Below are 15,249 nucleotides of genomic sequence, written 5' to 3'. Positions count from 1 at the left end.
TTTAAAAATAATCTGATCAAGAGATTATGTTGTGGGTGGTTCGAGGCCGAGCAAGAATTCAACTCCTGCGGGGGAATCTCTCACACTCACCCCAAGCTGAATTTGTTAATCATGTGCTTTGCTGATTTGTCCCCATGGTTACTTGTTATAGTTGATGTACTGTACAGCACCCGTGTTTCTGAAAGAGTAACAGTTGCTGAATCCCTTTTTGTTTATTTAAAGCACTCATTTAGGGAAGGGGTGGTAATCAGAGATATAAGCGGGAAAAAAAAGAGACTTTTATTTGACAATTAATACAGTACAAAAACACAAATTAAACTAATTAAATGAGGGGAAAATAAAATAACTTTTTTATTTGATCCAACCCGAAAGAGACACAGTATTAGTAATCTTTTTTTCTCTTTCGTATAATTGATATTGTTTGGATCTGGTAAACTCCATCACTAACCATTTTAATGTGCCCCTGTATAAATACAACACTTATAGTATTTCTAATTTTAGCCTATATAATGATGCCTCAGCACAAATGTGAGTGTGTGAGGTACACGGCTAGGAATGTTAGTCACATTTCTAGATGGCCTCGAATTCTTCCTAATTAACCGGTTTAAAATAACACTGTCAGCCAGTCTCATGTGATCATGACACATGGTGGCGAAGCCTGCTGAAATATTCATTATGGTGTGTACGCTATCGAAATCGCATACCCGCAATACAATAGCAATGGATTTGACTAGTTTAAATGAACTTTTGGAAGATGGAGTTCATCGATTATTATTAGATTTGTGATTCTCCAAGTATGTTATTGGTCCCGCTAGTTGTGCACAGGCTCCTTCTAGTAGTATGTGAAGACGCGCGGGAATGAATATTCAACTTGTGCATAATGTTACAGGGGCTGAAACGTTAATTGAATCCAGCCCATTACAATACAGTTCAATTGCATTTTGGCTTTTAACTACATTAATAGTCACGTTCATTCTTTTGTTTTCAAACATTTATTTCGGCACAATTTGAATTTAATTTAACTCTTGGGTTGAAAACATTTTCAATACAGAATCACTTGGGTGTACCACGCTACTGTATTGTAATGATGGTCAAGATGGAACTAAGTATTTTATTAGAATAGATAGGTTGTCACAGCAGCATAAATAAAAAAAACTAAAAAAACTGATGGTCAAGATGCAACTAAGTATTTTCTTAGATGTTGTCACAGCAGCATAATAGTCTCGCATAAACAACCTACAAAGTTAGAATAGAAAAAGCAACTTTAAATAGAGTTAACATAATTTATATCTAAATTTAAACCAGAGAGAAAAAAAAAGGTTGTTGATTTATTGATCGATTTGAGACACACTCGCTAGATTTGTGATGTAAGAAAGCAGAAGGTGTCAAGAAGCATGCGCTAATGCCAGTGTTTACAGCTGGACATCGCGGGGGGATGTGCTTCGAATAGAAAAACAACTCGGGCAAGATTAAACATGTAAATTGCAGGGTCGTAATACTCGTGGTGTTTTCTTTGTGAAAACCCACAGATAATGTTGGTAAAAACAAACAAAACAACATCTTTTATTTCGCCTTGGTACTGAGCACATTGGTGCATTTGAACGTCTTATGGCTGAAAATGACTTTAGCATTTAGGCTAACGTTAGCTAGGTCAACACGCTTGCGTCTGCTATGGCAACAAATGACTGATAAATGCAATATAGACACGCGGGTGTAGTGGCCAGTGTTGTTTTACTGGAATATCGGTGCGTAGAAAGTAGTTGTAGGGACAAACGCCCCCATAAATTGAGACATTTCGACATCCCCGGTTAGCTTTTGTTAGCCGACTGGCTAGTATTGTTGCTAAGTTTGCTAACACTATTCGGTCCAGCCCTTTCGCTCAGCACTTTTTACCTCCTGGAAGCCCACCGCAAGGAACCGGAATTCGGCCATTTATTAGGTCACCAAGCTGTAAAATTAAAAAGCAAGTGACCGCAGAACACTGAGTTCCACAGTGGCTCTTACCTGCCATGTTGAGTATCGGCTCGGCTCTGCGGGCTGCCGTCCCGTGTGTGCTGTCACCAGGCGCTCAGCTGTCACTCAAAAAAAAAAGCAAAAAAAAAGCAAAAGCACTTCCTGAATGTACTTCCTGGGGCCGATCGATATCGGTCGTTTGAACACAGAATGTGCTAATCAGCTTAAGAGCAAAGTTGACATAATTCGGGGCCGAACGGGCGCTTTTGTGTTAGTAGGGACCTCCGCGCTGGACTAAAGTGGAGGAAAAAAAAATTAGCAGGGAGAGTCACGTGACCGCGCGCCGTACTTCCAAGATGGAGACTGTAGTGCGATGTGCTACTTTCGCTACTTAGCTTGCCAGCTTTTCACAATTATTATCACACCATGACGAACGAGGACCTTTTACTAACACACGGTTACTTCTTCGTCTGAGATGTTTCCCCTCCGACGAAGTGAGCAGGAGTCGTTTTTGTAAAGTATTCACGATAAATTAGATTAAAGGAGGTAGGGAGAAAACAAAAGTGCCAATGGATGTCAAGTCGGTGTAAAACAGCAAGCAGCCATGTCGTTAAGGGAGTTAAAAGTTTGTCTTCTGGGGGTAAGTCAGCAACTATTTGTCTTCAACCAATTCTCCATTATTTCCATGTGTTGTGCGCATGTTGCATCATTAAATGGCCTTCATCAGGTTACGCGAGTCTTATTAGCTGGAATCAAATACGGGAAATGTGGAGACATATTTATTATAAATGTAGATCATTTAAAATCACAAAAGTGTCACAGAGACAAGAGACAGCTGATTAGTGTACTGTTTGTTTGTGGTTACTTATCTTTCTGTGAAACTGCAGAATCTTCCATCTTGCAAATCTTCCAAAAAATCCATCTAACACTAGCATCTGTTTACATTTTTTAAACTTAAGCGGAGATGGCAAGCGTTCTCGCATTCTGTACTTAAGTAGAAGTACAGGCACTCGAGTAGAAGTACTTGGGTAAAGAAGTGAGTATTTGTTGTTGTTGTTGCTGCCTGTCTGTCATATATACAATATCCACATTTGCATAAAACTTGGCGCAGCGGTAAAACAATAATTACTTTGCTCAAAGTTCTGACAGGATAATTAGAGCTCAACTGACAACAACGGATCATGTATGAGCACCTGGATACAAGCTGTGTTTCTGCTAATGAGAAGAACTGGAAAAAATAGATTAGATGGAGAACGTTTGAGCGCCAAAAGCTTGTGGTTTTTAGGCTGCCACAAAACACAATGCATTCACCATGAATAAGCAGAGTCAATTGCGTGGGAAATATCTGGCTACTCAGAATTTGTTATGTCAATAATACTCACTAGTTTCCCTTTCCTCCATGTCACCTGTTCAATCAGCCTCACATAGGCCCCAAAGATCATCTGTCGTGGTTGAAAAATTAACAAGCCTATTCCGTCTTTGCACCGACACCAAGTTCTGATTTGTTATCCGACGCAAGCATTAAGTAGGAAAAAAAAAGTTCATCCCAATTCTCTCTGGAGTATAAATAAAAAGTCATCAGAAAAGTAAGTCCTCAGGTATATCATAAATACCTGAAAACAATATTTAAATGCACTAACAAAAGTATTTAATCTCCATTGCTTCCCACCACTGTAAGCAAAGTAAGTTAATTGTATTTATTCTTATCACAGGAAGGGTTCTCAAAGTGCTTCACATGAAAAACACAAAATGACAACATTATACAGTTAATACGAGGAAAACGCAAAACGATGAAGTCTGACTGGAATGCCAACCTAATCTTGTGCGAACAACAGTATGTAAAAGGAAGTCAGCAGACCGCAGTGACCTAACAGGACAAGAAGTTTTCTAATGCCTCGGATAAGACAGACCACAAGTGTAGAATTAAAAACAGCAAAGTGTATATAATATATTTTGTGTGTGCACATTCAAATTTTTTGGGCATGTCTCTCTCTGCAGGACACTGGTGTTGGCAAGTCAAGTATTGTGTGGAGATTTGTGGAGGACAGCTTTGATCCAAACATCAACCCAACTATTGGGTAAGTTGTACATTACAGGTTCCGATGCATTCCGATTGGTCACCTGTCAACATGTGATGTGATCTGTTCCGATCTGCCGTTTACAAGCTCCACTACGTTAATCAGATCAGCGTGGTACAGCCGCGGGACACGCGCAGGTCGACGTAAACATCATGTGATTGATCAAGACGGAGTTCATTCATCTATTTAGCACAGTAGCTTTGACAGTTTTAAAGGGATACTTGACTCATTGAGTCATTTTCAGCAGTAAAATTAATATTTTGTGTATAATCAATGTGGTAACTGCATTATTTTTCATGTACAATTAATACCTTTAAAAACTAATTTTGCCACTTGCTGTCGACTGAAGATGACATCACCTGTGCTTTGGAAGTAGGTAATGACCAATCATGGCTCAGTTTGCTGACCAAACCCAAAAAACAGGTGAGCCATGATTTGTCGTTACATACTTCCTCAGCACATGTGATGTCATCTTCAGTCGATAGCAAGTGGCAAAATTCGTTTTTTAAAAGTATTAATTGTACATGAAAAATATCGACGTTATGAAATAAATTCTGGATAAAATATTAACGTTTCACTGCTGAAAATGGTTCAATGAGTCAAGTATCCCTTTAAGAGTTTTATGAAAGCAATATCTTGATAAAAACAAGTTGATGTTGATGCAGATGAGCTCTTGGTAAGTGTCCCAATGGCCCGTAGCCACTACTTGACTCTGTCGGGACACCCGAACTTTACTGATGCTGGCCCAATCGGGTCAGTAATAATTTAATAAATAAGCAAAATTACATAAGCACATTTGACTATAATCCAATTAAATTGATCAGTCATCATTAGGGGTGTTAGAAAAATCTGTTCGGCAATATATCGCGATATTACAGTGCGCAATTCTCGAATCGATTCAATATGCGGCCGAATCTATTTTTAAACATACATTTTTTTATGGAAATATTCAACAAAACGTCTTACTTAGGGTTAGGATTCACACATTAAGCATGGAAGAATGTTATATTAATGAAACATTAAGCCTTAATATTTTATTTCAATGCTGTTCAAACATGAAACAGGCTGTTTGTTAAAAGCAGTGGCTCAGTTATAAGCCTGAATTTTCAGATTTAAAAAAAACAAATCATACAAATCTTACAGTGTGCATGTACAAGTTTACTGATGAGTATTTTCAAAATTTGAGTAAAAAAAAAAAAATCGCAATAATCAATTTATAGATTCGTATCGGGATTAATCGAATCGAATCGTGACCTATGAATTGTGATACGAATCGAATCGCCAGGTACTCGGCAATTCACACCCCTAGTCATCATTGATCTTTTTACTGCATAGTGCACTTTTTTTCCCTTTTTTTCCCTTTTGTAAGGATTGTTTTGAACACAATATACAGTCATGAACGCTTTTCTAAAATGTTAAATATTTAGATAGATTTTATACTGCCCAAAATAAAAATAAAACACGCACACACAAAAAACTACACAGAAAGAAGTAATATTTTATTTAAGGCTTAAATAATACATTTTAAAGACACTAAATAATATGAAATAATCATTTGAACTTATCATTCTATCATAAATATGTCTGGCAGGGCCACTACAACATGACTCACGACCCTGATAACAGTCTTCTTGGTAGCCTACTATCATTGTGTACATATGACCGTGGCGTGGCTGATAGTGCTTTCATTACCTTTCTTCACTGATTGGCCAGCAGCACCTTGTCGTGAAGCATTTGTTTTTGAGTTACCAAATCAAACGAATACATCTTGTGACGTGTGCTTTCTTCCGTGTTTTGTCATGTATCGCCAGGGCATCTTTTATGACCAAGACGGTGCAATACCAAAACGAGCTGCACAAGTTCCTCATTTGGGACACGGCAGGCCAGGAGCGGGTTAGTATCTTTTACTTGCAGCCTTGTCTGTCTTATTTCAATGAATTGGCGTATTTTGTACATATAAGCATGCAGTGAACGTTAAAAGTTTACTCACACTTCTGTTCAAATCTTAAAAAGAATGAGATGAAAAAAGTATTTTAAAAATAATTTTCCAATATTTGACCTATAACCGATGCAACCCAAATGGGGAAAAAAAAAATTCTATTGGGCAAGTAAAAATGAACAACTGAAAAAAAAAACTGCTTTAGTATGTAGTCTGGTTTTAAGGGCCGTGGCTCTGGAAAGTGCACCTCTGCGTTATTTCTAGTAGGGGGCAACATTTCCTTTTCTGTGAGTCAAACATTCAAATTGTTTCTCTTGAATGGCTGCACCAGAAATATATGATCAATGTGATTCGATTTGTATTGTTTTCGACATGGAAGTCATTGAAAACATATAATATTGAAATATCTCTTCAATAAGAACCAAGAGTTCAGGTGTTAAGGTGCTTCTTTCCCATTTGCTTACTTTTTTTGTGTGTGTACTGCACACAACACTCGCCACATCTGCACATGCCTTTCTCTTTCTTGTCCTGCTTTTGGACGTGCCGTCGTCCTCTCCTGAGAGGTGAGATAAGAGGCAGCTCGTCTTTTATCCTCCTCCTCCTCCTCCTGGGCTCTCTTGTCTGCTTTGCGGCCTTCAGGGGATATAAACACAGCCGTGGTTAAGATAAGAGGAGAGGATGAAACCCAAGCTGTCTCTTTTGCTGTCGCATGTCAAAGTCACTGCCACCGATTTGTCCTTCTCTTTGATTAATGCTCAGTTTATCGTGCAATACACGTTTACTTTTCAATGCAGTTTCCCAAAGTTAGTTCCCATTTGATTTTCACTGAGCGTTCCCTTGTGTTCCTTCCTCATTCCTGCGTGGTCTCCGGCGCGTTCCCAAGTGGCTCTGCTGCTTTTTCTGGATCTGCTACTTTGGAGCTCATGCGTGTCAAAATAAATGGATATGTCTCTATATTTATTATACTTTGTATACTCGGTTTACAATGTATTGTAAATCAGTAGTCTTGACAAAAGGCAACACAGTGATAGATATGCCAGCATTAACTTTTCAAGCAATTGATGTTTAATTAATTGTACTGCTCATGTCGCACTGAGCAACCAGATACATTTCTATGTAAGACACAATACACAGAGTGAAATAGGTCATGTTTGTATTTTTTTATAATTTTGAGGATTATAGCTTACAACTAGAGATAGACCAATATGTTTTTTTTTTCAGGGTCGATACCGATTATTAGTAGTCAAGGACTCCGATAACCGATTATAATTTTGAGGATTATAGCTTACAACTAGAGATAGACCAATATGGGTTTTTTTTCAGGGTCGATACCGATTATTAGTAGTCAAGGACTCCGATAACCGATATTTGGAGCTGATATTCATTTTCACTAAAAGAGAAAATATTGGCATAAAAAATTTAAAAAATACAAACACCAGCCCTGATTTAAAACATAAAAAATAACGTTTAGGGTTCGTAAAATATTGGAGTTGAAAAAAAAATCTTAGTCAATAGACAGCTTTGTTTTTCAAATTTAACAAAAAGTTCAGGAATCTTTGAGGGGCAGTAGTGTCATGTCTTCAAAAGTTAAATAAAAACCTAAGTAACTAGCTCCTTATTGTTTGCTATAGGAAATAAAGTTTTTTTAAATTTCAAAATATATGAAGTATTAAAATCATACTTATCTAGTTTTAATTTCAAGACAGAAGGTGCAGAGAGCTCCCAGGGTCAGAAGCATCTATAAAAATTTAAATAGTTCTCTGTTTTTTCCCCCCCTTCCTCTGAACACTTTTTTAAATGGATCTATTGTCGGCCGTATGATTATGATTCTTCAAAATGGCCGGTGCCGATATTCGTCAAAATGCTGAATATCGGCACCGGTAATCGGTCTATCCCTACTTACAACAACAACAAAAAACATTTCAATGGCTATCTAAATTACATAATCGCGGGGGGAGTCTTACAACGTTAAATCATTGATCTCTGTTTTGTTGTACGTCTACAATGTTTAATTTACTGTTTCATGTTTAGTTGGACAGTAAACTTCAACTAGGTGTGGCAAAAACAGCTCATAACGGCTCATAACTGGAAACACTTTTAAGTCAGGTCACGCTGTTTAATGACTCTATATGCATAATACATGTATATGAGTTCCCGTTTTTGTATTGAACTACTGAAATGCTTTAACTTTTTTTTTTTTCTTTAGCCCATATTATATATATTTTTTAGCTACACCTTTATGTGTTTTAAGTTTTTTTTGCTAGTGGCTGAAAGCACCATGCATTGAAACGCAACCGACTAAATTCAAGTAATCGAAGTGTGAAAATAAATAGAAGCTCCGACCTCCCCAGAGGATTTGGTTTGGATTGAGCTGAGGGTTGCGATGAATTAAGAATCAAACGCACTTTCTTTTCCATTCAAATCACATTTGTGGCAGCTCTCGGGACATTCTGCTCATCTTTCTCTTGATAACTTCCACATGTTTGAGGTTCTTTTGAATTAAAACGGCTCCCTCATATGAGGCCACAACAATGTGCGGATTTTAATCGCCTCCATATTTACGAAACTTGATTTTTCTCTCCATTGATTGCTTTATTCATATATTGTATATTCATTGTTGTTGTCCTCCCTTAGTTCCGAGCCCTGGCACCAATGTACTACAGGGGCTCTGCAGCGGCCGTCATTGTTTATGATATCACAAAAGAGGTATTGTTTGTTTCTTGCTTATTTGTCTGTGAATAATGCCTAGATTCATACCTGTGGACCAAATTTTGTGGTAGGCGTGTACTCTTTGTTCTGATCCACACACAGATCTCCTTGACTGCGGTCGAAACTGCCTCCACTGAGTGGCCATATCCTTCCCGCAGCTTTAGTTCGTATTACTGCGGAGGGAAAAGTTGAACCGTTTTGGAAAGTGGATCCTAATGCCTCTCATTTTGTCTGTCTGTTAACTATAAAGTTTCAGCCAGCAGGAGCTAATTATCCTAGCTTAGCAAAAAAAAAAAACGACTGGAAACAGGAGGGAACTTGCTGGCTTAGCTTTCTCCAATGACACCAAATTTCACCGTGCTGCCGACTATGCAACACTTGGATGTGTGAAAACAACTATTGCCAACACTTGCAGGATTAGTAGGAGGAGTCTTTTGCTATTTTTTTTTTTTTTTTTTTTTTTAACTCTTTGAGCAATGATCAGACGCTTGTCAACGTGCAGTACATGTCCCTTGCCTTGTGCCTTCAGGAGTCCTTCCAAACGTTGAAGAACTGGGTGAAGGAATTACGTCAGCATGGCCCTCCCAATATTGTGGTGGCCATTGCTGGCAACAAATGTGATCTGTCGGACGCCAGGTATGATGATGTCATCAGTTATGATAGACATGCCCACCCGAATTAAGTGTTGATGATTGAAACTAGGGGGTGCTACTGAGTTGAGTTTTCGGTAATGCTTTTTACGTACATTGTCATTAGGATGCATGCACTTGCCAAAATTGGTGAATTTGTTAGCATGTTTAGAATAATAAAGAGCAATTCCAAGAGAAGGGATTGTTAATCAGTCACAATGAATATTTTAACAAAAACAACAGGAAGTAAGCCTGTCTCAAAATTAGGGATAGACCGATTATCGGCCGGGCCAATTATCGGTGCAGATATTTGGCATTTTTACAAATCTGAAGGCCGATAAAGCTGGTATGTCACTGAGCGGTGAATGCTTGCGAACGAAGCGAATTTAGGGTTTTCCTCAGGATTTGTTAGATGTTCATAGACAGCTTTTACTTGTCGTAAAGACATTTCAAACATGTTCAGACCATTTTTCACTGTCTGCGAAGGTCTTTTGACACATTTACAAACCCTGACAAAAAACCCAAATTAGCTACATTTGCAATTTTGCATGCATTTGTTGCTCAGTGAACATTTCATTTATGGATTTATTTAAATTTCCACTTAATAAAAGATTATGCTGACACTTGTAACAACTTTTTATTTTCTGTTAATAAAATTAATAAATTACTGGTATGTTGACATTTTGAAAACTTTATTTACAGTAGAAAACTTTAGAGAACAATTTACTTGCTTAGTTTTCAATTTAGCTTAACGCATGCTGATGACCTTGGAAGCTCCCTGAAAATGTGTTATTTTTGTTTCTTTTTAAACAAAGCTGTCTATTCTTTATATGTTTAAAATTTAAAGAAGTTTTTTTGTTTTTGTAAATTTATTTTGACACTAATGTTTTCTCTTACTGCAAATGAACATCAGCTTGAAATATCGGTTATCGCTCTCCTTGACTACTAATAATCGGTATCGGCCCTGGAAAAACCATATCGGTCTATCACTACTCAAAATGAAACAAAAAGTTCTGTCAAACTACACATTTTCCCATTTTTTAGGATGGCTGTACTGTAGCTCTTGAATCACGTTTGCCTCAAAGATGGAGCCTATCCATGTATCTTTAACGGCAGAGTCACAACTGAATCTTTCTTTGTCGTGGTTGAAATTTGACAATCTGGAGCGTGTGTTATAACATGACCATTTTGACATGCACTGGTTGCAGGGAAGTCTTGGAGAAGGACGCCAAGGACTACGCCGACTCCATCCATGCCATATTTGTCGAGGCCAGTGCCAAGAACGCCGTTAACATCAATGAGGTGTTTATAGAGATAAGTGAGTGTTCCTTGAGACTTGCAGAGAACAAAAAAAGATCGCTAATGAAGTGGGTAACACACATCGATAATCATGGATTTACATTTGAGCATTTTACTTACCTTTCTTTTCCTTTTTTTTTTCTCTCTCCCTCCTTGATCTGTGTGGGAAAATATTGAGGGCCGGCAATCGTAAATGGATCATTTTCCTACCGCTTTAGATCCAAAAAGTCAACGAACGGTGGCCCAATCACGAAATTTCCCTAATAGATCATTCTGAGCGATTATCCTATTTTGAGCTGTGTTAAGAGTGATTTTTTTTCCCTCCCCGATCTGCTCAAAAAACAGTTGGGGCAGACGATTATAAATATGAAAAGTGTTTAGTTTTTGCAAATGTCATTTTGAAAAATAGTTTTTAAATCTAATTAAAACAATTTTTTTAAATAAAATTATGTATTGCAAATACTTATCATTTAGATATGGAGGACCAAAAGTGCCAAAATTAAATAAATGAATACACCATTAAATAAATGTCATGAAATAATTAAATGTGTCATTTATTAATTAAATAAACCAATAATTAAATAAATGTGTCATTAATTAATTAGTGTTTCATGAATGTATCTGTCTAACTCGCCCATCAAAGTTAGTGGGAGGGGCTGATTCACTCAAATCTTGTCTAATCGACTGCTTCTGCCTGAAGAGTTTAGAAACATGGCGGTTACGGTGATGGATTTTTTTTGCTGATATAGAGTGATCAAGGCTTGTTATTGTGCAAAACCAACATAAAAATAAAAGCGCTATTTCTACTATTTCGCTAAAGTTTTGACTTGTAGGTGTTTCTATTGAAGAGTGATTTGCTTCTGAGGCGCAGTTCTCGTTATGTCCCGCCTCGACTCTCGCAAAATCTCGCAGTTCTTGTAGGCCATAGGTGTCAAACTCCGGTCCTCGAGGGCCGGAGTCCTGCAGGTTTTGGAGGTTTCCCTCTTCCAAAACAAGCTGATTCCAATCAGCAGGATCGTTATCAGGCTTATGCAAAGCTTGCTGATGAGCTGATCATATATCAACTGTGTTGGAGAAGGGAAACATCCAAAACCTGCAGGACTCCGGCCCTCGAGGACCGGAGTTTGACACCTATGTTGTAGGCTAGGCGGTCACGTCTCGCTAACGGCTCCTCATGAACATCACAAGAATAAATAGTATGTGTGACCAATCATGTGTTAGGAACTGCCCACCAAACTTTGATGGGAGCGTTTGACAGATAAAATAAATTCATGAAACGCGGCAACACAGTGACCATTAAATAATTAATTAAATAGAGCAATAATTATCTATATATATTTACAAATAATCATAGGTCATTTCATTAATTAATGACACATTGATTTATTTAATTCCATATTTAATTAATAAATGAAACATGTATAATGACACATTTATTTAATTATTTAATGGTGTATTCATTTATTTAATTTTGGCCCTTTTGGTCCTCCATATTAAGAGGCTAAGAATTGGTTGGTACGTGTGTAGTAGCCCTGCTGAAAAAGCCCAAGGCCATGTCTACAATCAGGGTTATGGGCTGAACTTAACTTTAAGCGTACATGTTTTGGTTCAGTTTGTGTTCCTCCACACAGGTAAGCGCATCCCAGTCGCAGATGCGGCCGGAGGAACGTCAGGAAAAGCTTTTAAACTGGGGCGGCAGGAGTCAGAGTCTCGCAGGACATGCTGCTGATGATGCCGGTGACTATTGGTGACATTTTCCGAACCTCATTCTTCTATTGCTGTGCCATCAACACAAGCATGAGGAGTGACAAAAAACGATGATGGATTTTGTGTGAAGTGACAGACAAAAGCGTAAGGCATATGAGAGTGATTATTTTTGATAGTGCTTAAATTATTGTTTTTAATATTTCTCAACATCATGAAATAGACACTTCTGCCATCTGTGCAATCCATAATTTTGTACTATTGATTTCTTATGTGGGGAAAAGGCGCATGTCAACTGCAAATATAGAAACTGATTAAAGATGTGAGGCAGACAATAACCTTTTATATGATATTGTGTTGTTGTTTTTTTCAATACTTAAAAGGTAGGAATGTTGGGCATTAGGAATCTGGGTGAAATTTCAGGAGAAACCTAAAATGCACAATTACCTTGGCATGTCAAATCAATTTGAACCTTCTCTTAACTTTCGAATACATGCCCAGTTGTTCAGTTCCATTACTTTTTGCACAGCTTGTTTGTTCTCAAACAAGGTATTTGACCAATGCATTTGTTGGTTCAATTACAATTTATATTTATATAGCCATCTTCTTCTCCATTCGCTACACCTTTTTGACACCATGACATCAAGATGACATCAAACTATTGTTCAACAATAACTCGCAAGTGTCATCAGTCAGAAGAGTCACAGAAAGAATTAGTGGTGTTTTATTGGTCAACTAGACTAAGTGCAATTTCTGTAGAAATTGCGTGGGAATGCTGAAAGCTGAATGCTAATAGCTGAATGCTAATAGCTGAATGCTAATAGCTGAATGCTAATAGCTGAATGCTAAACTGAATGCTTATGAAGTCAATTGAAAGATGAATTATGTGAAAATCACAAAGCAGTAGTTTTAGTTTAAAGATAAATGAATAAAAAAAAACACTTGAACCCAGGAGGTGTGAATTTTTTAAGCAAGTTAAAATTTATATGGAAAAGTGTTATCTGAAAAAATTATGATATCCAATGGAAAAATGCAACCCCCACCCACCCCCGCCCATTTTTTTTTTAATAGCGCCTCCTAGGCATGCTTCTTTATTTTTATTTTATTTTTCAATTTTATACATTTGTAAAATGTATTTAAATTTATTGTATGTATAGTCTTAGTTTTAATGACGTGTGCTGTTGACCTCTTGGCCAGGTCACCCTTGTGAAAAGAGTTTTTATCTGGTTAAATAAAGGTATTATTATTACTATTATTCCAGCATTCCCACAATTCATGGATCAAACACCTGTTGTGGATTTTGCTGTTCAGCTCTTTGTTTGAGAATAGCAACTTAATGCTTGAACAGTTGTGCATTCAAAAGTTTAGAGAAGGACAAATGATCTCAAACTTTTTGTGACTAGTGTAGATTGTGCTGTTCCTCTCGTTAGCTTGTCGCCTTGATGACTTTGCTCTGCTGCTACTTAACCGCTTAACAGTGTCCGTTTCAGCATTCTTTTTTTGTGTGCAGCGAAATGCCTGACCTACATTAAAAGAAAGAAAAATAAGCTCAAGAAGCTGACGTGGCGCTACGTCAAAAGACGCTTTGACCTCTGGATGAACCTCTGCCTAGTCTGCTTTCACTTACCGGTCACGCATTAGTTAGTCTTTTTTTTTGCCCCTTGTAACTTGAGACACTTAACTTACAGGATGTCTCATCTCACACACTCATTGTTATTTGTATTTGTTTACTTCTCATTGGCATGCAAATGCAAATCCAACATCTTTGCTGCTAATTTTCATAACGGGTGGAACTCCCAAAAGTTGAACGCAATCCGTTCAGTGGATTGATTAGTTACAAGCTCCAACTCTGCCGCCTGTCATAAAACCTTTATTATCTCTACTGGCAGTTTTTCAAAAATAACAGTTTTTAACAGTCATAACAAATATAAAGGGTATGCAGCATTAACTACTTGTAGTAAAATAAACTGCCCAAAAAAGTGAATCTGCTCCCCCTTTGAAGATGCATGATGCATTATTGACAATAAAAATGTGCTGTTATTTTTTTGTTATCAAGTTTCTGTGCCTCTTCCAACTTTCTCCCATATACAAAAAAAAACATGCATTCACTGAAGACTCTAAACTGTCCATACTGTTGGTGTGAATTCAGGCTACACGATTTTGGAAAATCGTGATATGCGGTATATATTGTTGAATATAGCAATATTGATGTTATTGCGATATTTAACATTAACATTCACCTAACGAAATGAGTTTCATTATCTAATGAAATAATTGTTTTTCATGCTGCAAACTAAGCAAGCTCAATGTATTTTTAGTTAATAGTAATGACCTTAGATAATGTTCATTTATGTTTGAATCTGACTGGTCAAATTCAGATAAAAGCATACAAGCCTCTGCATTTTGTTTGGTAATTTGGAAACAGCAATGTTGATTATTTTGTCACCCACTTCTACTTGATATACAGTATACATAACACTTTTGATTGTGGATGTACTATAATGATTTAAAGTAAAAAGAGTATAAATTTGCTCAAATGTTTTTTCTGTCCGATTGTGAAATTAGGATTGTGAAGGTTGCATAAATCTGTGGAATGGTGAGAAGCTGTGTGTGCCACTGTTGCAGTAAATACAACACCAATAGTCTTGGGCTGGCCCTAGGAACGCGATTGGTCAATGTTATGTATATTTTACGTCATATGATATTGCATTGCACAAAATTCAATGACTATATTCTGTCCTGAAACAGTTTAGTGACAATGTTAAGCGTCTACATTTTCGATAATATCAGCACTGTGGTAACGGTATTCACCTTGTTAGTAATGTTTCATATTGACTGCGACTAAATGCCTGTTAAAAGCACTTGTTTGCAATGCATTTCTAAATGTGTACAAAGGGAATTGACAGTTTCTTTATTAATAAATGATTGAGAAAATGTG

At 37.2% G+C, this 15,249-nt stretch overlaps 2 protein-coding genes across 3 annotated transcripts in view; one reads left to right on the top strand and one right to left on the bottom strand.

Annotated features, from left to right (window-relative positions):
- Positions 1 to 2,302, bottom strand: part of ppp4r1l (protein phosphatase 4, regulatory subunit 1-like) — a 16,468-nt gene extending 14,166 nt beyond the window's left edge. Inside the window, exon 1 of the mRNA XM_086086539.1 lies at positions 2,005 to 2,302. Coding sequence (XP_085942665.1) covers positions 2,005 to 2,011 — 7 coding nt within the window. The 5' untranslated portion in view covers positions 2,012 to 2,302. The remainder of the gene's footprint in view (positions 1 to 2,004) is intronic.
- rab22a (RAB22A, member RAS oncogene family) lies at positions 2,108 to 15,249 on the top strand. Of its 2 annotated transcripts, XM_086086542.1 has the most exons (8): positions 2,108 to 2,593; positions 3,952 to 4,031; positions 5,843 to 5,924; positions 8,605 to 8,676; positions 9,209 to 9,315; positions 10,517 to 10,626; positions 12,239 to 12,344; positions 13,822 to 15,249. In XM_086086542.1, exons 1-7 carry the CDS (start codon positions 2,558 to 2,560, stop codon positions 12,334 to 12,336), a joined length of 585 nt encoding a protein of 194 aa, XP_085942668.1. In that variant the 5' UTR covers positions 2,108 to 2,557; the 3' UTR covers positions 12,337 to 12,344; positions 13,822 to 15,249. The 2 variants fall into 2 exon arrangements, with proteins under 2 accessions (XP_085942668.1, XP_085942667.1); XM_086086541.1 differs by having other exon boundaries at positions 12,239 to 15,249.

This window comes from Leptonotus elevatus, chromosome 10 (assembly GCF_054856555.1).
Source record: "Leptonotus elevatus isolate MCC_2025b chromosome 10, RoL_Lele_1.0, whole genome shotgun sequence".
Taxonomy (NCBI): domain Eukaryota; kingdom Metazoa; phylum Chordata; class Actinopteri; order Syngnathiformes; family Syngnathidae; genus Leptonotus; species Leptonotus elevatus.
Note: the sequence above shows the minus strand (reverse complement) of the source record. Positions and strands in the feature narration are given on the sequence as shown.